This window comes from Rana temporaria, chromosome 12 (assembly GCF_905171775.1).
Source record: "Rana temporaria chromosome 12, aRanTem1.1, whole genome shotgun sequence".
Taxonomy (NCBI): domain Eukaryota; kingdom Metazoa; phylum Chordata; class Amphibia; order Anura; family Ranidae; genus Rana; species Rana temporaria.
This window is the reverse complement of record NC_053500.1, coordinates 77607132-77626499: the sequence shown is the minus strand read 5'-3', so window position 1 is coordinate 77626499 and position 19368 is coordinate 77607132. Positions and strand designations below refer to the sequence as shown.

Genomic DNA, 19368 nt, shown 5'->3' with positions numbered 1-19368 from the left:
AGTGCATGCTATACTGTCTATCCGGTGTGTGCTCTGTATGTGCCCATGTTGTATTGTGTTCTGTAGGTTTCATATATCCAGTGCTATGTAACAGGATACAATGTCCAAGGGTAGTGGAATATTCAAACCAGATACTCAAACCATATCCTATAATATGAAAGTTTAAAAGGTATGTTTTGCAAAGTTGTCATTTTACAGAAATTAGAACATTCTTGATTTTTGAGGACAGATAACCTTTATCTAAAATGCTAGAATCGGTGAGTAGGCTACAAGGAAAGTGCTAACTTCTTCCATCACCGATCGCACCCACTGAGAGTGCCAACGAAGATGGGTGTTTTGAGCAGATGTTTACTCAAAAAAGGCAGTAGGAAGACATGAGAAACTACCGTTATAAATGCCTTTCTAATTCTGGTCTGTATATAGCCAAATGTTTTTTTTTCTTTGCATACAGAAATGCACACATTAGTTATGTGTAATGGTGTGTTCCAAATCTTCCCTGCAATGTCTCCTCACAGCTGCTGGATACCATTGGCTTGTGCTGCAGGTGCCTGCTTGTTCTCCTCATAGCTACTGAATACTATCCTCAGCAAGCTGTCTTTCAGTGCTGTAAAAGGTAACTGCAGTCTTGGCTACACAGAAAATTGCATCAACTGCCCTCCTCTGTTCTCTCCTTCCTTCACAGACGTCTCACTACAATGCATCATGTTCTGTCAACTCCTCAAGCAGCATTAGGCTATGTAAAAGGTTCTTTTTTGAGCCTCTTATTACAATATGGGAGATCATTTTTGGAGGAGGTAATGGATTTGCCAGTTTTTCGGTTCTGAATTCATGTCTGAATAACACTCATTTTGACCAACCTACCCTGTATAATTTGGAAGCATTCGATCTCATATGCACATGGTTTCCAGATAATATAGATTTATCTTACTTTTATGTGCAAGTGCATTAATTGCAACAGTATTAGTACATTGGGATAACATTTTAAAATAAATGGCATTGTAATGCAATATGAGTGCAAAATATGGGTTTCAAAGCACCTTACTGCAACGCATGTGTGAGTGTAAATGTACTCAACATAAATGACAAAAATGTACAAGAAAATACACACTGCTGCCCATTTTATACACATTTTGTCTGATCGGAAAGAAACACAAAAATAAAAAATGTTCCCCTTATTTTAGGCAACTAAAAAACCTAATTACCAGAAATCCCAATACAGCTTCAAAACCAAAAAATGCTTTGGTCCTCAGACTGACCTGCCACAAATTATACCTAAGCTTACATTGGTGCAAAAGTACCCGGTGGTACTTAAAGTACCTACATTAGTCTCAAATCGACCCCAATGAGCCCTTTGTACCCAGAGCCTCCATTTTGTATTCCACCAAGCCACATGTCAATTTCAAGAGGCTTTACAGCTTACTGAGGTTCTTCTAAAGTGACAAAAAAACCATGTCATGCTTACCTGCTCTGTGCAGAGTACACCTGATCCTCCTCTTCTCGGGTCCCCTGCCGGCGTTCCTGGCCACTCCCTCCTGTCGCGTGCCCCCAGAGCAAGCAGCTTGCAATGGGGCACCCAAGCAGGCACTGTCCCGAGCCGCTGCTCTGCATGTCCATTCAGACACAGCCGTGGCTTAGCCCTTCCCCCTCTTGCTCATTGGTTCACTGGCCAATGAGGAGGGAGAATCCCCTTAGAGCCGATGATATTGTGCACATCGTTGGATCAAGGGGATGCTCAGGTAAGTGTTTGGGGGGCTGCTGCACACAGGTTTTTTTAAAACCTTCAGCTTTTAGGACCACTTTAAGAACCGAGTGGCAGATAGGCAATGTGTCAGGAAAGGTTCCATCCGCTGGGAATATTTATTATTATTTGGCTTGCAGTACTGTGGTCCACCAGCAGGTGTCTCCTGTCAGCTTGGAAGTGTCAGGAGAACTTCTCCCTGCTGGTGTTCTATCATCTTTGGGACGCAGTACTGGCATCCAACAGCGGATGGATTCCTGCAGTGTGAAGCGTACTGCTCTTTCTGGGTTAAGGTGTTACTTGAAGCCAATCATTGACATCCCTATTTATACCCGGCGAGTACAAGCACACCTCGCCTTGGTATCTATCTCCATGACCTTGAGCCTGCTATCCTGACTTTGAGCCTGCATCTTACCTGACCTGATCCCGAGCCCATCCTGTACCTGTCCCCTGATTACCAAAGATACCTGTCCTCCTGTTACCTGATTACTTTGGATCCCTACTCGACAGCTTTTCCATCCGTCCTCTCCCTGTTCCTGTTGGTTTTCCATCCTTACCCACCTGCTGATATCCTCTTGTGTATGATCTCAGGCCAGGCTTTTACTACGATTCTGGTATCTCCCATTTTTGTACATGTTGTCTATAGTTATTTTGGTTTTGTGTTGTTCACTTATCTTAATAAATTATTATATTTTCACCTACATGCATTTTTGGTCTCCTCTGTGCAGTCACACAGTCTGGTCTACTAGCTTCTCTGACACAATGACAGTCATCATAGGTGGAGCTTAATCTTCGATTAAAGAACAGTCAAAATCTGTGCAACTTATAGTATTGAACCCCGGGCTTTTTTTTTTGTAAATGTACTGGATAATGTTAAGCAGTGTAGCATTAATCAGTACCTTTTTTTTTTCTTAAGGTGCATGACCAAACATTTGGTTACATAGTTAAGTTCTGCAAGAGTGGGAGCCTTTCAGTAGCTATACATTTCCTGGAATCTTTCAAAGCAGGTATGCAATGCTGCCACGGGAGAAAAAAAAAAAAAAAAGCAGCATGTTCTTCTTGGCTGAATTTTCACTTCTTCATCTCCCCTGGCAGCACAGTGTGTTCTATCTGCTCTATGGTTTCTCTCTCCTCTGACCTCTATCTGCAGTTTAAATCTCATTCTTGGCTCTTGCTATTCCCTCCACGCGCTCAGCACATTGTGTATCCTTGCTTTAGGAGCAGACTAGGCTCTTGCAAGACTTCCTTGATCTGCTGAAAAGGATTTTATGGTGAGTACAAAATTCCTATTTTTCTTTGTAATTTAAATAATTATGGAATTACATTTTTTTACGTTGAAAAAAAAAAATATTAAAACCTCAAAGGGCGTATCATTTTTATATTATGTATGTACTGTAATATTTGTGTTTATGTAGATATGTTAGTGTATTTAACAGTTTGCTTGACACCAGCTTTAATTAACATAACCATGCATACTTATAACAGATTTATATTTCTGTATGTTTTGCTCACCTTGTCCATATCTGACTTTTTAACTAAAAGCTCCTTGCTTTTGCAAGATTATAGAAATGTGCTCCGTGCAGCTGAAGTTCTCTTCTATTTTTATCATTTGGTCGATGGCAAGAATCCCTCTTTTCAGTTATGTAGCAAAAAAGTACCAAAAGCATGATCATAAACACAGTGGGCCCCCAAAAAGGGATTTAAAGGGGTTGTAAAGGTAAAAAAAAATGCCCTAAATAGCTTCCTTTACCTTAGTGCAGTCCTCCTTCACTTACCTCATCCTTCAATTTTGCTTTCAAATGTCCTCATTTCTTCTGAGAAATCCTCACTTCCTGTTCTTCTGTCTGTAACTCCACACAGTAATGCGAGGCTTTCTCCCTGGTGTGGAGAATGCCTCTTGAGGGGGGAGGGGGCGAGCAGGCAAGTCAGGACACTCTCTACTTTGCAGATAGAGAAAGGAGCTGTGTGTTACTGGGCGCCCAGACACTCCTGCTCGCCCCCTCAGGAGGCTTTCTCCACACCAGGGAGAATACCTCGCATTACTGCATGTAGTTACAGACAGAAGAACAGGAAGTGAGGATTTCTCTGAAGAAATAAGGACATTTAAAAGCAAAATCGAAGGATGAGGTAAGTGAAGGAGGAATGCACTAAGGTAAAGGAAGCTACCGTATTTATCGGCGTATACCGGGCACTTTTTTGCCCTGAAACTCAGGGCAAAATCGTGGGTGCACGATATACGCCGATACCCGCTTTCCCGCGCCGAGTTTGAACTACAGCGCCGCCATATACCGAGCGCAGTACACTCGTGTATAGTCGGGCAGGCTCGGCTCCTCTCACGGTCACGTCCTGTGCGTCCTGTACGTCCAGGTCGTGACTGCGAGAGAAGCCGAGCCTGCCCGACTATACACGCGTGTACTGCGCTCGGTATATGCCGGCGCAGTAGTACAAACTGGGCTCGGGGATCGAGCGGGGACACCGCAGATGGACGCCGAACCCAACGAGGAGGACACCACCGAAGCCGCAGACGGACGCCGGACCCGACGAGGTCGCCGATGGACACCGCGCAAGACACCAAAACTGTAAGTACTAAAATGTTTTTTTACAGGAATGCGGGTCCACTTTAGGGGTGCGCGCTACACGCCGGAGCGCGCAATACCCCGATAAATACGGTATTTAGGGAAAACATTTTTTACCTTTACAACCCCTTTAAAGGCGAGTACAAAAATCCTATTTTCTTTTTGACTGAGGGTCACAAGAAGTCTTAAACCTTCCATATGTCCAAAAGTTGTCTAAAGCCTCACACGATCAGACTTCCATCGGACAAATCTGTGGATTTTTGTCCGAAGGACGTTGGCCGTGAACTTGTTCTGCATACAGACGGCAGAACATTTTCAGCCAACATACACCAAACCACGTGGCTTTTTTCAGCTCTTTACCGCCACCCTTCTGGCAACTTCTGCTATTGTTGTCTGATGTTTAGCATTGTTTCGGAGCATGCATTTTTGTACTTTGGATATTAGTCCGACGGACTTGTGTACACACGATCGGATGATCCATCGGACATTTTAAGAGCTTACACAGCCAACATTTGTTGTCGGAAATTCCGACAACAATTGTCCGATGGAGTATACAGATGGTCGGATTGTCCGACAAAACACGTCCGTCAGACAATTGTTGTCAGAATATCTAATCGTGTGTACGGGACTTAAGGGGTGTGCCACACAGGAAACAAAGCTATCAAGCTCATTAAAAAAAAAAAAAAAAAAAAAAAGGAGGAGGATCAGGGACTGGCTTGTAGATCAAATTGCTGACTGATGGACCTTACATCCATAACTGGCAACAGATTAGCCTGTCACAATGTCTATCTGGTAGAACATATGAACAGAAGACCAGTTGGCAGCCTGGCAGGGGAGGATTGTGATGGGGACCCAGATGTAAGGGGAGGATTTCTGATAGGGACGACCAAAAGGCTGGCATCAGTCATGAGGATTTTCAACAAGACAGAAAAGTAGGCCTCCACTGATTACAAAGCTGCATTCCTGAGCCACCAGTCTAGGGACAACCTGGTCTTCAGTGCCAAACTAACTGGTCTATCCAGGGACCTAACGGACTTGTCCCATGAAGACAAGAGTGTTTAGTTGTAGAGGTCTAGAGTGAAACTGGTCAAATAAGACGGTTTCAAAACAAGGCTACCATCAGGCTCAAAACTTTTATGCAAAAGTGCAGAGTCAGAAAACTTCTAGACTGGACAGCAAATCGTAGGTTGGAAAGTTTGAGGTTTGTCCTGTGGAAGAAATACTCTGATTTGAGCAGTGTCCAGAATTAGACCCAAGATAATGTCTAAATTCCCATCGCACACTTACCTGAGTAAGGCATGGGAGTGACCGGTGCTTACAGTAAGTAAAAACTAGCTGAAACTGGGAGGCATCACAGACCAAACGCACATATTCGCCAGCACACCACAGATCATTGAATAAAGTTTAAAATCTTTATTGAAGAACAATCATGTGATGTGATCATTATTCAGTGAGATTTTGGATGTTATTCGATGCTCAGGATTAGACCCAGATACTCCAAAATAATGAGCTGGTTTCACTGCCTATTTCTGAAGGATAATCCAAAACTGGGGTTAGCAGTACCTCATTTACAACCAAAATAAATGAGGTACAGCCATCAGACTAATCATCACAGGCCCTATCGAAGCTTGGTGCTTCGAAAGGGGCTTTGCCATAGACTTCTATGGAGGCTTTGAAGACACTTTGAAGCACCACCAAACTGAAAATATACCATGCATACTAAGTTAGATGAAGCTTTACTTAATTAAACTAATCAAACATACTTTTTTGTTTTTTTCCTTGCATTTAACTGGCAGTCAAAGCAAAAAAACAGGTTCACCTTATTTACTATCATTAACTTGCAAAAATAACATCTTTTCAAAATTTTGACTGTTTGGCATAAGCAAAACACTGCAGAACATCAAACACACACCCCATTCACACGATGGAGCATGGTGGTGGGCAGAATCATGCTGGGGATGTGCATTTGCAGCAGATCCTAAGGGGTTTGTAACAGTAAAATGAATATAGCAAAAAAAAAAATGGAAATCCTGAAGGAAACCCTATGTTTATGCAGTCTGCCAGAAGCCTGAACCTTAGCAGAAGATCTGTCTTCAAGCAAGACAAAGACCATAAGAATAATGCCAAAGCTACACAGGAATGACTTAAAATATACATTTCAATGTCCTGGATCAGGGTCTTGTGTGCTATACAGCTGCTTTATCATGAAGAATTCGATTTTTTTTTTAATCCTGCAAATATTTCTAAATGTTTTTTCTTCCCACTCCCAACTCATGAAATGTTATGCTGATTAATAAAGTTCCTGAAATATAAAGCGGACTGAGGTTTGGTCTATACACGTAATCAATGTATCAATCAAAAAAATATGTTACACCTTTAGGGTTGGTTTACTCTTCAAAACATGGCTTCGGACAGGCTTTGTTAAAGCTCTCTGAATGCCAGTCAAGTCCCCTGTCACTAAACAAAATGGTTAGTTTACAGTCCTGTTCACACCTTGCTTTTGCTTGGTGCTTCGATGGGGCTTTGCCATAGACTTCTATGGAGGCTTTGAAGACACTTTGAAGCACCACTAAAGCTAAATGGGGTATCATTTTTGATGCAAAGCAAAAGCAAGGTGTAAATAGGACTGTAAGCTAACCATTTTATTTAGTGACAGGGCCTTTGACTATCGTTCAGAGAGCTTTAACAAAGCATGCCCGAAGCCTTGTTTTGAAGCAAGTGTCAACTAGCCATTAATGTGTGTTGAAGCTAAAGCAAGTGTAAATGAGCCCTTACAGTCTGGCTTCCTTATTCTTGTGGCACCAATAGTCAGCTTAATCTGAAATTTTAAATATAACTGTACATTTGGCGTACAACTTCATGACAGTTACCCTTTTTTTACTTGGACATGTTCTGTTTTACAGCTGAAGGAAGAAACACTGATATAGCATTAAACAGGATTATCCCAGCAATCAATAAATGCAGAAAATATTTTTTTTTTAGAGCGATGTCTAAAATTTGCTGTGACTATAAAGGCTGCCTTATTTATAGATTGGTGCTTGAATTGAACTGAGATGTGCATACAGAAGATAGAATCCCTGCTATACGGTGGATCACATGAAATAGAAGGTGCACTACTAGGTGTGGTGGTCTCAGCGGAGAGCATCAATGGTTTTAAGAAACTATTAGATAAGCACCTGAATGACCTATATAATCTAGATAAAAAGGACTGCCAGGTGGACATTAAAATTCCAGAATTATCCATTACAAATCTTTTAAATATAATGCATTGCTAAATATTATTTTATGGCAACTGGATGGAAAGACCCATCTTCCAAATATACTACATATTACTCATGAGAAATATGTGATGCTTTTGTACATGATGGTATCTGAAGGAATAACAAATAAGTACTCAATTATTTTTTAATGCAAATAGAAGTAGGGAAGGCTACATTGTATCAGGACTTGAAAGGACAGCTGGTGTTTACAAACTGTTAATGCCCCATATCAGGGGTTTTCAAAACTTTCTAAACAAAGGGCCAGTTAACTGTCCTTCAGACTTTAGGGGGGGGGGGGGGGGGTCGGACTGTGGCCCGTGGAAGTAAAAAAATGTCCTGTCGTTGGAGGGTGTAATAGTGTCCCATTGTTGGCATTAGTGGGAGGAATAGTGTCCCCTCATTGGTGTCAGTGGGAGGAATAGTGCCCCATTGTTGCTGACAGTGGGAGAGAATAATGGTCCAAGGGCCGGATAAAAGCAAGCAAAGTGTCACATCCGGCCCCTGGGCCGCAGTTTGGAGACCACTACCCTATATGAAGAAGTGGTAAGATGCATGGTTGATGTCCAGAGCAAGTCTTGTGAAGTGGGGGTCACTACTGACTTTTAGCTGTAGTGGTTTGTCAGAGCCAACAACTTCAGTCACTTCAGGGGGAGCATGAGTAATAATGGCCATGACTAGATTCATGTGTTTATGGAGCCAAACAAGCTTTGCCCATACTTCTACTTTAATGTCCTACTGAGAGGGATCCTAGGCGGAGGTGTGGTGGAGAGATACAGTGCACTAAATGATGTGTATTAATGATAGTAACCGTATACTGACCATTAACAATGGTGGTACACAGCATTTGTTTAGTCTATTTAAAAGGGAGAGGTCAGTTGATGCAAGAATATATTTTTTAGCATTTTCTTGGGATGATTGAACACATTAAATTCTCATTTTTTAAACACATTCAATTCTCAATTTTTCATTTCAAAGTGCTAAGAATATGATTGGACATTGGTAACTGTGAGCATTTAATTACTACGATTACCGATACAGCTTTAAAGGACTTTTGTTTATTGCTATTCTATTTCTGTTTAGTTTTATTTTATGCACTTATTGCACATTTTTGCTTTTATTGGTGCACCCAATTGAGTCATTGTGTGGATATTTTTTCACCAAGTATAGATGCTATAAAGAAAATCAAGATAAAATAAAAGCAGGGTACCTGGCCTCTTTGTGGATGTACTGCATTCCGCTGACTGTTCCAATTTATTAGACTCCTCCTGTGTAAGGGCACTTTCTAAATCTTTCAACAACAAGAAGGTGGAACGAACTTTCTCTGGAGTTTCCATTCGTGATTTTGTCTGGGATGGACTAGGTGGAGGGGTAGGTGATCTTAACCTAAAAGAAAAGGCAAAAAAAAGCAATGCATCAAGAAACTGCAGGCATATTATGCAGAGGGTGAACTCTAGGTTAAACATGGTATACACAGAATATCAGAAGAATGATTTTTTTTATTTTTATTTTTGCAAGGTAATTCAATATTGAAAAAATAAATAAAAAATTCTCATAAGACAAAATACAATTTCCCGCAATGAATGCAATGTATGGTATTCTTTGGTTTCCAAGCATGTGCGGACTTGGTTACTTGAATACTGTGTTGATTAACCCTCGGTCTACCGGCTTTTTTTGTACCACCTTGCACCACCAGGGTCCAATGAGCCCTGTACTATAGTTTAATACATATAATAAATAAAAAAATGTATATAATTATTTTTTATTGTGAAAAAGTGTAATTATGAATTTTGATTATAATTTTCGCTAGTAAAATATTGAATAACCATGAAATACTAACTCATTCTGAGCACTATCTGCGAAGAGTATTTTGTCTTATTTATATTATTTTGCACATAAATTCACAGATAATGATAAAAATGATAAAGAAATTGTCAATTGAGAGAAACATGAAATTCTTAATGTAGGTTATAGGTAGCTAGAAAAGTTATGCTAATATGATGAAAAGGTTTCACTGTCCACAGTTCAAACACACCACTTTCAGATCTTGATATAAAATTTGTTTGCACACACAACACACTGTTCGAGTTTTCTGTCTTTGCTGTTACGGCAGATCAGTGTTTCTCAACTCCAGTCCTCGGGGCGCACCAACAGGTCATGTTTTCAGGATTTCCCTCAGATCAAACTGCTGTGGTAATTACTAAGGCAGTGAAACTGATAAAATCACCTGTGCACAATAATGGAAAGCCTGAAAACAAGACCTGTTGGTGCGCCCCGAGGACTGGAGTTGAGAAACACTGCGGCAGATAATGCAATGTGCTTTCTTTCTTGGTGGTTGAGGTAGAAGTCTGAGGAATGTCAGGCTTTCCCAAGATGTGTAAGGAAAAGCTTCCTTTTGTGCAATTTACTTGCATTCCAGTCTGGTTTTAGCGACATCAAGATCATTTGTGGTCACAAATTCTTGAGGGAGTTTTTCTTCTTTTTTTTTTACGAATTGTTTCAACAACTGTGATTTTATTCTCCAGTAAGTTTTTAGCTAACTGGAGGCTTGTGAAGAAGTTATCACAAGTGATGTTTCTTTCAGAATGTAATATTCTTAGAGCCAAATCCATTACCACTCACCACCCAATTTACTTCCCTGCATAGTAAATAGTTCTATTCACAGATGAAGATGGCAAATGAGTTTGGGTGGTAGGTTGTCTTCTACAAGGATGTCATCTATTTCATTTTGGTCATCTGATGGCATGTTGATCATCTTCAGTATCTGAGTTCAACAAACTAAGTATTTCTTCATTACTGAAGTGTTTGCGAGCTATGAGGAAACTACACTACCAAATCAAGAAAGCTAAGAAAGCAAGTCCTAACATGCAGAATCATGTCCTAACTTGCAGACTGAAAATGGCTAAATACAGTAATCATGTGACATGATGAGTCATAACGGAGAAACCAATGAAGAGCAACATGGGTCCGATGGACCATGCCAGCATACGATGATATAATCAGGATTTACATAAAAAGTGTAAAAAACAAAAATCAATGCTTTCAGATTTATAATGGCCTAATTAGCAGTAAAAAAGTCATGAGTTCTTAATAAAAATAATACATTTCATAAAAAAAAAAAAAACACAACACTAACTACCTACAGGGTCCAAAAATTGTTTGATATCATCATACAAGAAACATTTTTGTGCTTGTCCCTTCAGGTAATTTCTCATGAAATGTCGTAATTGGCTCACGAAAGGTGTGTATTAACAATTAGATTATTGGATGGTCGCTCTAAAAGCGGTATTTTTTTCATCCTGTGTTCTAGGCATTGCTGTATAATGTAACCTTACAGACTGGGTGGCATTGTTCTTTTAAAGGGGTTGTAAAGGTCCGTTTTTTTTTTCTAAATAGGTTCCTTTAAGCTAGTGCATTGTTGGTTCACTTACCTTTTCCTTCGATTTCCCTTCTAAATGTTTTTTTTATTTGTCTGAATTTCTCACTTCCTGTTTCTCCTCAGTAAGCGTGCCCCCATCATCCGAGCCATTCTGGCTGGGGGTTAGTCAGCCATAACAGCTTACTGAAGAGGAACAGGAAGGTAAAAAACAAACCTTTACAACCCTTTTAAGCTCATGTGTTGTGATAAGACCAACTCAAAGACTACCAACTCCTTATGTACACTTGTTAGGATATCATCATATAATTTGATGATAGGGTAAACAAAGTTTGTAATGTGATATGGTAAATATAGGGAGTCTATTTGAGAATGTCTGTGTAGGATCATTTAACTTATACTCAAGTCTCCTGAAAATCTTACCCTATACCAAAGTCAACTGGTTGCTCAACACTCTTCAAAGGTTGCACATCAGTCTCTGGAACACAATCAGGTGATTTGTTTGCTCCTACAAGAAAAATGTTGGGCAGGATCAGTAGGTTTTCATATTATTAGTAGACAGACTATAAAAGGCTATTTTCTGCCCAAAGGGGTCAATTCACAACACATTTCTGACCACACGCTAGGAATTGAATAAGCAAAAAAAAAACATGTGCCAAGGAGAAACCTCTAAAATAATGTCTAAAATTGTTATATCTACAGTTCAAGGTACGTTAACCTGATCAGTTTGTTGTAGTTATAAGAGTGAAATAAAGCATGTGATGATTAGGTAATTAATAACAGTGGTTAGTTACTTGGGAGACAAGAGGAGAGGCTATGCTGTCATTTGCTGGCTCTGCCGAGTGATGTTAATGCTAGAACTGTAGGCACTATCATCAGGAGATCAATCTGCTATGGTTTACTACTCAAGAAACCCCTAGCAATCTTTTAAACAAAATAATGGGAGCGCCTCTAACCATAGCTGCTAGAACGAACACAAAGGTAAAAGGATAAATCTCACAAAGGATGGTTGTTGCAACACAATGTGTGGAAAAACATACAAAGCCAAAACAATGCAGGAATCAATTTCAATGAGGATTGTAAGCCCAAGTTATCAGTGCGTCTCTCCTTCGTGCACAACAAGCCTCAGTGCTTGAGTAGCTGTTCACTGGCTTCATTACAGATTTCCCTAGGACATTTGTGCTGGTTCTGGGTGAAAAAGGTACTGAACCCAAAACTGTACAGGTCATTCAGTCCCTCTTTACCTACAACCAGCAGGGATGCCCGAGGTGAATATGTGCTGAAGCTGGTGGCTAGCTACTTGAGCAATGAGGGTGCTATAGGCAAGGCTTCCCTGGGGGTTGTGCATGAAGGAGAGACACACTAAAGACTTGGGCTTGCAATTGTCATTGATCACTTGTGTTGCAACAGCCATCCAAACAGGTAAGAAGATTTCTCCTTTTACTATTCCATTCATTCTACCAGCTACTCTTAGAGGTACTCCCCTTGTTTTGTTTTAGCCACCTTCACACCTGCTGTTGAAAGCTTATTAGTATTTGGTGTCTTCTAGCCTGCATGGGAATGTCCAAGCTCCCTTGTGGTTACAAGATAGACCAGGGGTGGGCAATCTCGGCCCTCCAGCCTCGCCTGAGATAGACTATTAGTTGCTACCAAGCTCTTGAGGAAGCACAAGATTCCAAAGAATCCTGTTTGAAAAAGCTTGGCCTAAATAAACACTGTAGGCATTACAGTTAACCGACAGTTAACTGACAGTTAACTGACAGTATAACCATTCCTGATTTAACCACTTCCCATCCGGGGCACTTCGCTCCTACATGTAAAAATCATAACTTTTTTCTAGAAAATTACTCAGAACCCCCAAACATTATGTTTTTTTTTTTTTAGCAGAGAGACCCTAGGGAAAAAAATGGTGGTCGTTGCAACTTTTTATGTCACACGGTATTTGAACAGCAATTTTTCAAACGTGTTTTTTTTTGTTTTTTTTAAAGTTTCATGAATTAAAAAACAACAAAAAACAAAAACAAAAAACATTAAAATTAGCTAAATTTTTTTTGGATAACGGGAAAAATGCTATTACGCCAAGTAAATAGATACCCAACATGTCACGCTTTAAAATTGCGCACACTCGTGGAATGGTGCCAAACTTTGGTACTTAAAAAGTTTTAATTTGTTTTGCAGGTTACCTGTTTAGAGTTAGAGGAGGTCTTAGGCTAGAATTGTTGCTCTCGCTCTAACACACATGGCAATACCTCACATGTGTGCGCGACTTGCGTATGCGTTCGCTTATGTGCGCGAGCACGCAAAAACAAGGGCGCATTCAATTTTTATTTTACTTTTATTATTACACTTTCTCTTTAAAAAAAAAAATTTTTTTTGATCAGTTTTATTCCTATTACAAAGAATGTAAACATCCGTTGTAATAGTACATGACAGGTCCTCTTTATGGAGAAAGGCAGGGTCTATAAGACACCACATCTCTCCTTCAGGCTGGAAAGGCCGAGATAAAAAAAATATAAACTGTCTCCGCCTTTCCAGCCATGTACCCGGCATTGTTTACTTCCGCTGGCCTGGACGTGACGTCGTAACGTTGCACCCGGGCCTCCAAGGGTAAGAGAGATGACTGGTCACCATAAATCTCTATGCTCAACTTCTGGCGGTGACCGATTTGTTGGTTCCGCTGGTAGAAGCACCGGAGGACAGCAGGGGGAGATGACCCCTCCCGCCACCTGTAAGAATGATCAAGCGGCTGATTGTTCTTACGGTGCAGGGAATCGCTGGCCAAAAAAGATGATATCAGGATGATACCTGTAGCTGCAGGCATCATTCAGATATCCTCACTCAAAGTCCAGGACGTCATGTGATGTACATTGGGTGGGAAGTGGTTAAGTACTTACATGAGATAAAGTGAGATTCTGTGGAGGCTTACAGACTCACATGGGGAGCACACAGGTATACAACAGAACAAAAAGGACTTCCTGATTGGTACAGTTTAAGATTTATAACAATGGAGTTTCAGATAATTACAAATGCCCAATTTTCCTTCAGCTTGAGCAGGATCAGTCTCAACTTGTGGTACAATTACAATTTGTTCTTATGTGTTCTTCTAAAACTGGCTGCTCTTTATTAAAGCGGAAGTAAACCCATCCATAAAACAGTTTAATTTCCGACACGCGTCAGAAATGTAACACTCCCATTGGTTGTGCTCTCAACCAAACTGTCAAACCATCCAACGTCTGGTGTCATAACTGATCACATGTGCAGTATCATGGCAGTTGTAGATTAAACAGAGGCAAATATATGGTTTTCAGACAAGAAAGCTGACAGGGGGGTTTACTTACACTTTAATACCATAGACATATATTCACCCACGATATACACTCTGTAGTAAAAAAAAAAAAATGTATATATACTTGTACACTATTACTCGCAAGAGTCAGATTACCTTAACTCTGTTGTAGATACCTGTATAAGTTAAACACTTAGCTAAGTTAATATGCCACGTACGGAAAAAAAACAGAAATGCACAGTAATTTTACCCAGCAGGCTGGCTCTGTGTGAAGCTGGAGTATATGTAGTGAGCAGTAAGTCATTATACAAACAGCAGCTTTGATGTATGCATATTTACCATGGTCTGTTTGTTTCTGGCATGTCTCCTGCAGTCTTATTGTGTTAAGCTCAGCTGTGGAGGTTTGCTTCTTCTCAGATGAAGGGCTTTGTGCATTGTGCTGTTCCAGTTTGGCTTCCAGAGCAGCCATTTCCTCTTGGATTTTTTCTAAATTGTTCCGCAAAGCATCCCGCTGCTGTAAGAGAAGGCACCCCACAAGCTTAATCTCACTAGTATAAGTGGGGAAATAAGCTATGTTAAGTGTAATTAACAACAGATAGTTTTTCAAAGCTGGGTGAAAAGGATGGAACCAAATGCAATAGTCAGCATTTTCTACAAACTTGCATTTTAGATTTAGATGAATCCAATGTGGTACTAGCCTGCTACATACAACACAGCTACTCTAATACTTTTTACTATACATTAAAGAGTCACAGGACAGCCACCTGAGAGACCTTGGCTCCTCCCCTCTGTAGGAAACACCGCGCCAGCTTTCTATAAATTTCCTCCTCCCCTGCTGGCTCCTCAGTTCTTTAAAGAGCACCTCCAGTTTCTGGGGAGACACAAGAATATATGATACAAATAGTTAACTATATCACATTTCCTGCAAGGAAATTCTCTACTTACTTTTGGGTGGGTTACCCGGCTGTCCTGAAAGACTACGGGAAAGAACGTTACTGGTAAGTAACTTCGTTTTTCCCCTAATCGTCTTTCAGGACAGCCACCTGAGAGGATAACCGAGCACTTACCCTTAGGGCGGGACCACAGCTTGTAAGACCTTACGTCCAAATGTCTGATCTTTCACTGATAAGAGATCCACCCTGTAGTGTCTCACAAAGGTGTCGAAGCTGGACCATGTTGCCGCTTTACAAATTTGTTCCGGCGTTGGTCCAGCTCTTTCTGCCTGTGAGGCTGCCATTGATCTTGTGGAGTGCGCTCTGATACCCTCTGGGATCTGTATGCCTCCTAACTTATAAGCCTGTTCAATGACTTCCTTTAGCCATCTGGCTATGGTGCGTCTAGTGGCATTGTGCCCTTTCCTAGCTCCAGTGTGTAAAATAAATAAGGAATCTGTCTTCCTGAGTGTTTTTGTTACTTCTAAATAATGTAAAACGCATCTCCTAACGTCTAAATTATGATATTTAACCTCTTGTTCCTTAGCAGGATTATGACAAAATGAGGGTAACACAATTTCCTGTTCTCTGTGGAATCTCGAGACTACTTTCGGCAGAAAGCCCGGGTTCCATCTTGAAAATAATGCGGTCTGCAAAAACCTGAAAAAAAGGGGGTCTGATAGATAACGCCTCTATCTCACTGACTCTTTTAGCTGTCGTAATTGCTACCAAAAAGACTGTTTTTAACGTCAATGTCTTTAGGCTACAATTTTTTAATGGCTCAAAGGGGTCTCCTGTCAATGTTTGTAATACTAGTGACAGGTCCCATTTTGGAAAAATTGTACATCGTATGGGTGTTTGTCTGCTCAGGGATTTGAAGAATCTGACTATCCATGGGTCAGTTGCCAGACGTCTTTCTTGAAAAACTGATAGAGCTGACACTTGGCTTTTCAGGGTACTGATGCTTAGTCCTTTCTCTACACCCTTTTGTAGGAACTCTAAGACTGCTACTGAGCTCTGAATGTTGAAAGTATTTTCTGTGCACCAGTTATTAAAGCACTTCCATACTCTGATATATATTGCGTGTCTCCACTTTTCTGCTTTTTAGCAGTGTTGCTATTAAGTGGTTTGAGAAACCTTTAGCTTTCAGTAGCTGCTCCTCAGACACCAGGCGGCCAAGTCCCACCTTTTGACCTGGGGGCAGTATACTGGTCCCTGGGAGAGCAGATCTTCCTGTACCGGAAGCAGCCAGGGGGGTTCTATAGCTAGTTCTTTTAGCATAGAGAACCATGGTCTCCTGAGCCAATGGGGTGCTATGAGGATTAGGGTTGTCTTTTCTATGCGCAATTTCCTTATTACTGCTGGTATCAGTACTGGAGGAGGAAAGGCATAGCACATCTTGAATGCCCAGCTCTGTGCCAACGCATCCACCCCTAGGGCCCCGTCCTCTCTCTTTAGAGAATAGAATCGTTTGACTTTCCTGTTTTCTTTCGAGGCAAATAAGTCTACTTGAGGTGTTCCCCATTTCTGTGTGATCTGGTTGAACACCTCTTGATTTAGCGCCCAGTCGCCTTCCTTCACTTGCCTCCTGCTGAGGAAGTCTGCCACTCTGTTTAGGTCCCCTTTTAGGTGGACTGCTGATATCGAGAGTGTGTTCTTCTCTGCCCATGTCAGGATTTCTTGTGCAAGTGCCCACAGGGTTCCACTTCTTGTTCCTCCCTGTTTGTTTATATAGGCTATTACTGAGGCATTGTCGGATCTGATTTGTAGGTGATGAGCCTTTAGATCTTCTTGGAAGGATTGAAGTGCTGACCCTACTGCCTTCAATTCCTTCCAATTGGATGATCTCATCCGTTCCTCTTTTTTCCATGTCCCTTATGTTATTTGGGAGCCTAGATGCGCTCCCCAACCTGTGCCACTTGCATCTGTGGTCAGGATTTTGGAAATGGGCAGTGTCCAAAGTCGACCTTGGTTTACATTTTCCTTTGTCCTCCACCACCACAGGGTTCTCTTTACTTTGGTTGGTATAAGAACCTTGGCGTCCAAGGACTCTTGCTTGTGGTCCCATGTTTTTAGTAAAAACATCTGTAGTGGACGGAAATGTAAGGATGCCCATTGTACCGCTGGGATTGCAGATGTTAATAGCCCCAGGGTTGACATTAGTTTTCTGATGGTACATGTTGAGTTTGTTTGTAGTGTACCTATCTCCTTTTGTATTTTTGCTATTTTTTCTTCGGGCAGGAATACTTTTTGTTGGACTGTGTCCAGTACATATCCCAGATAGATTAATTGTTATGTCGGTTGTAGATTGGATTTTTCCAAATTCACTAACCAACCTAGATTTTTTAGAAATATTTGTGTGATCTCGAGATTTCTCCGTAATTTTTCTGGAGTTTCTGCGAATAGTAGTAAATCGTCTAAGTATGCAATGATCGATATGCCTTGGACTCGCAAGGGTGCCAAGGCTTCTGCCAGAATCTTCGTAAATATTCTGGGTGAAGAAGAAAGGCCGAAGGGCAGGGCTCGGAACTGTAGGTGTCTGATTTTGTTTTTGGTTTCTATTGCCAGTCTGAGAAATTTTTGGCAGTTTTGGTGTATTGGGACGTGTAAATAAGCGTCCTTTAAATCTAGGGAAACCAGAAAACAATTTGGTGGTAGTAGGGCCTTGACGGAATAAATTGAGTCCATTCTGAACCGTTTGTATGTTATGGACACATTCAGGGGTTTGAGGTTTAAGATTGGTCTGACCTTCCCGGTGGGTTTCACTACTTCGAACATATGGGAGTAGAACCCTATTCCCCTTTCCTCTTTTGGCACCTCTATCACTACTTCCTGCCTTTTGAGATCCTCTATGGCCCTCATTAAGCCGTCGGCTTTCTTCTTGTTTTTTGGAAGCTTGGTTACGTAAAATCTGCTTGGGGGTGGTTTTGAGAACTCTAGGTAGTATCCGTCCTTTATCGTTCTCAAAATGTAGTGATTGGAAGTTGTTTTTTCCCATTGTGGTAGGAAGGCCCCCAGTCTTCCTCCTACCTTGATCACTTCGTCATTTTTTTGTCATAGGTTTGTTCAGGACGACGAAAAAACGCTCCTCCTCTACCTTTCCCTTTCGGGACCCAAGGCCTTTTTTGGTTGTCTACCTTGGGAGTAGTGTAACGAGGACCTCTGGGGGTCCAGGTTGCACTTTTCTGTCTCTTCTTGTTTTGTTGAGGCAGATTCCAGGGTGCTTTGCGTTTCAGCGGAAATGCCTTTTTCTTATCCGCTGTCCGATCTAGCACCTTTTCCAACCCTGGGCCGAAAAGCAAATCCCCTGTGAATGGGATGCCACATAGTTTGGTTTTAGACGCGCAGTCCCCCTGCCATGTCTTTAACCATACGTCCCGTTTTGTTGAGTTGGCTAGTGCGGATGATCTGGCCGCCATGCGCACTAGTTCTGCTGAGGCATCTGCAATATAGGCTATACCTCGCAGTAATGTGGGAAAAGAGGATAGTATATGCTCTTGCGCAGTTCCTTCCTCGATATGGGTCTGTAATTGATTTAGCCAGAACTCCATATTTCTCGCCACGACTGTGACTGCCATTGCTGGCTTTAAACTTCCCAGCGTGGAGTCCCATGACTTTTTAAGTAATGAGTCCATCCTCTTATCCATAGACTCGGATAGGATGCCCATGTCTTCGAATGCCAAATCTGTGTGCCTTGAAACTTGTGAAAAGGCGGCATCTAGTTTGGGTATTTTGTTCCATATTGATGCTGGATCCTCTGAAAATGGAAAGCGTCTTTTAAGGGTATTCGAAAAGAATGGCTTTCTTTCAGGGTCCTGCCACTCTTTTAATTGCTTCGATTAATACATCGTGAACCGGAAAATACTTATTTTCCTGTTCCCCTAATCCCTCATACATTTGATCATGTAAGGATAGGGTCTTTTTCTCCGTTGATATACCTAATGTGGTATAAATGGCTCCCAGGAGATGATCTACATCCTCCAGTGAGAGCTTGTACCAGGAAGGCTTTCTAGAATCTCCTTCCTGAGCCTCCTCGTCTGACTCCTGGGAACCAGACACTGCGTTATCAGGTTCCTCGTCCGCCTCCTCTGTAGGAGTGTTTGACGGGCATGCACGGTTGGAAGGTGTTTTAACTGCCGTTGAGATTGAAGGAGAAGCTGACTGAAGCTGCTGGAATCCCTCAAAGAAGGTTTTAAAGGAATC

At 41.4% G+C, this 19368-nt stretch overlaps 1 protein-coding gene across 1 annotated transcript in view; it reads right to left on the bottom strand.

Annotated features, from left to right (window-relative positions):
• Positions 1-19368, bottom strand: part of BRCA1 (BRCA1 DNA repair associated) — a 290350-nt gene that overhangs the window by 136351 nt on the left and 134631 nt on the right. Inside the window, exons 12-14 of the mRNA XM_040331227.1 lie at positions 14573-14747; positions 11371-11455; positions 8782-8957 (exon numbers count right to left, since the gene is read on the bottom strand). Of these exons, the coding sequence (XP_040187161.1) occupies positions 8782-8957; positions 11371-11455; positions 14573-14747 (436 nt within the window). The remainder of the gene's footprint in view (positions 1-8781; positions 8958-11370; positions 11456-14572; positions 14748-19368) is intronic.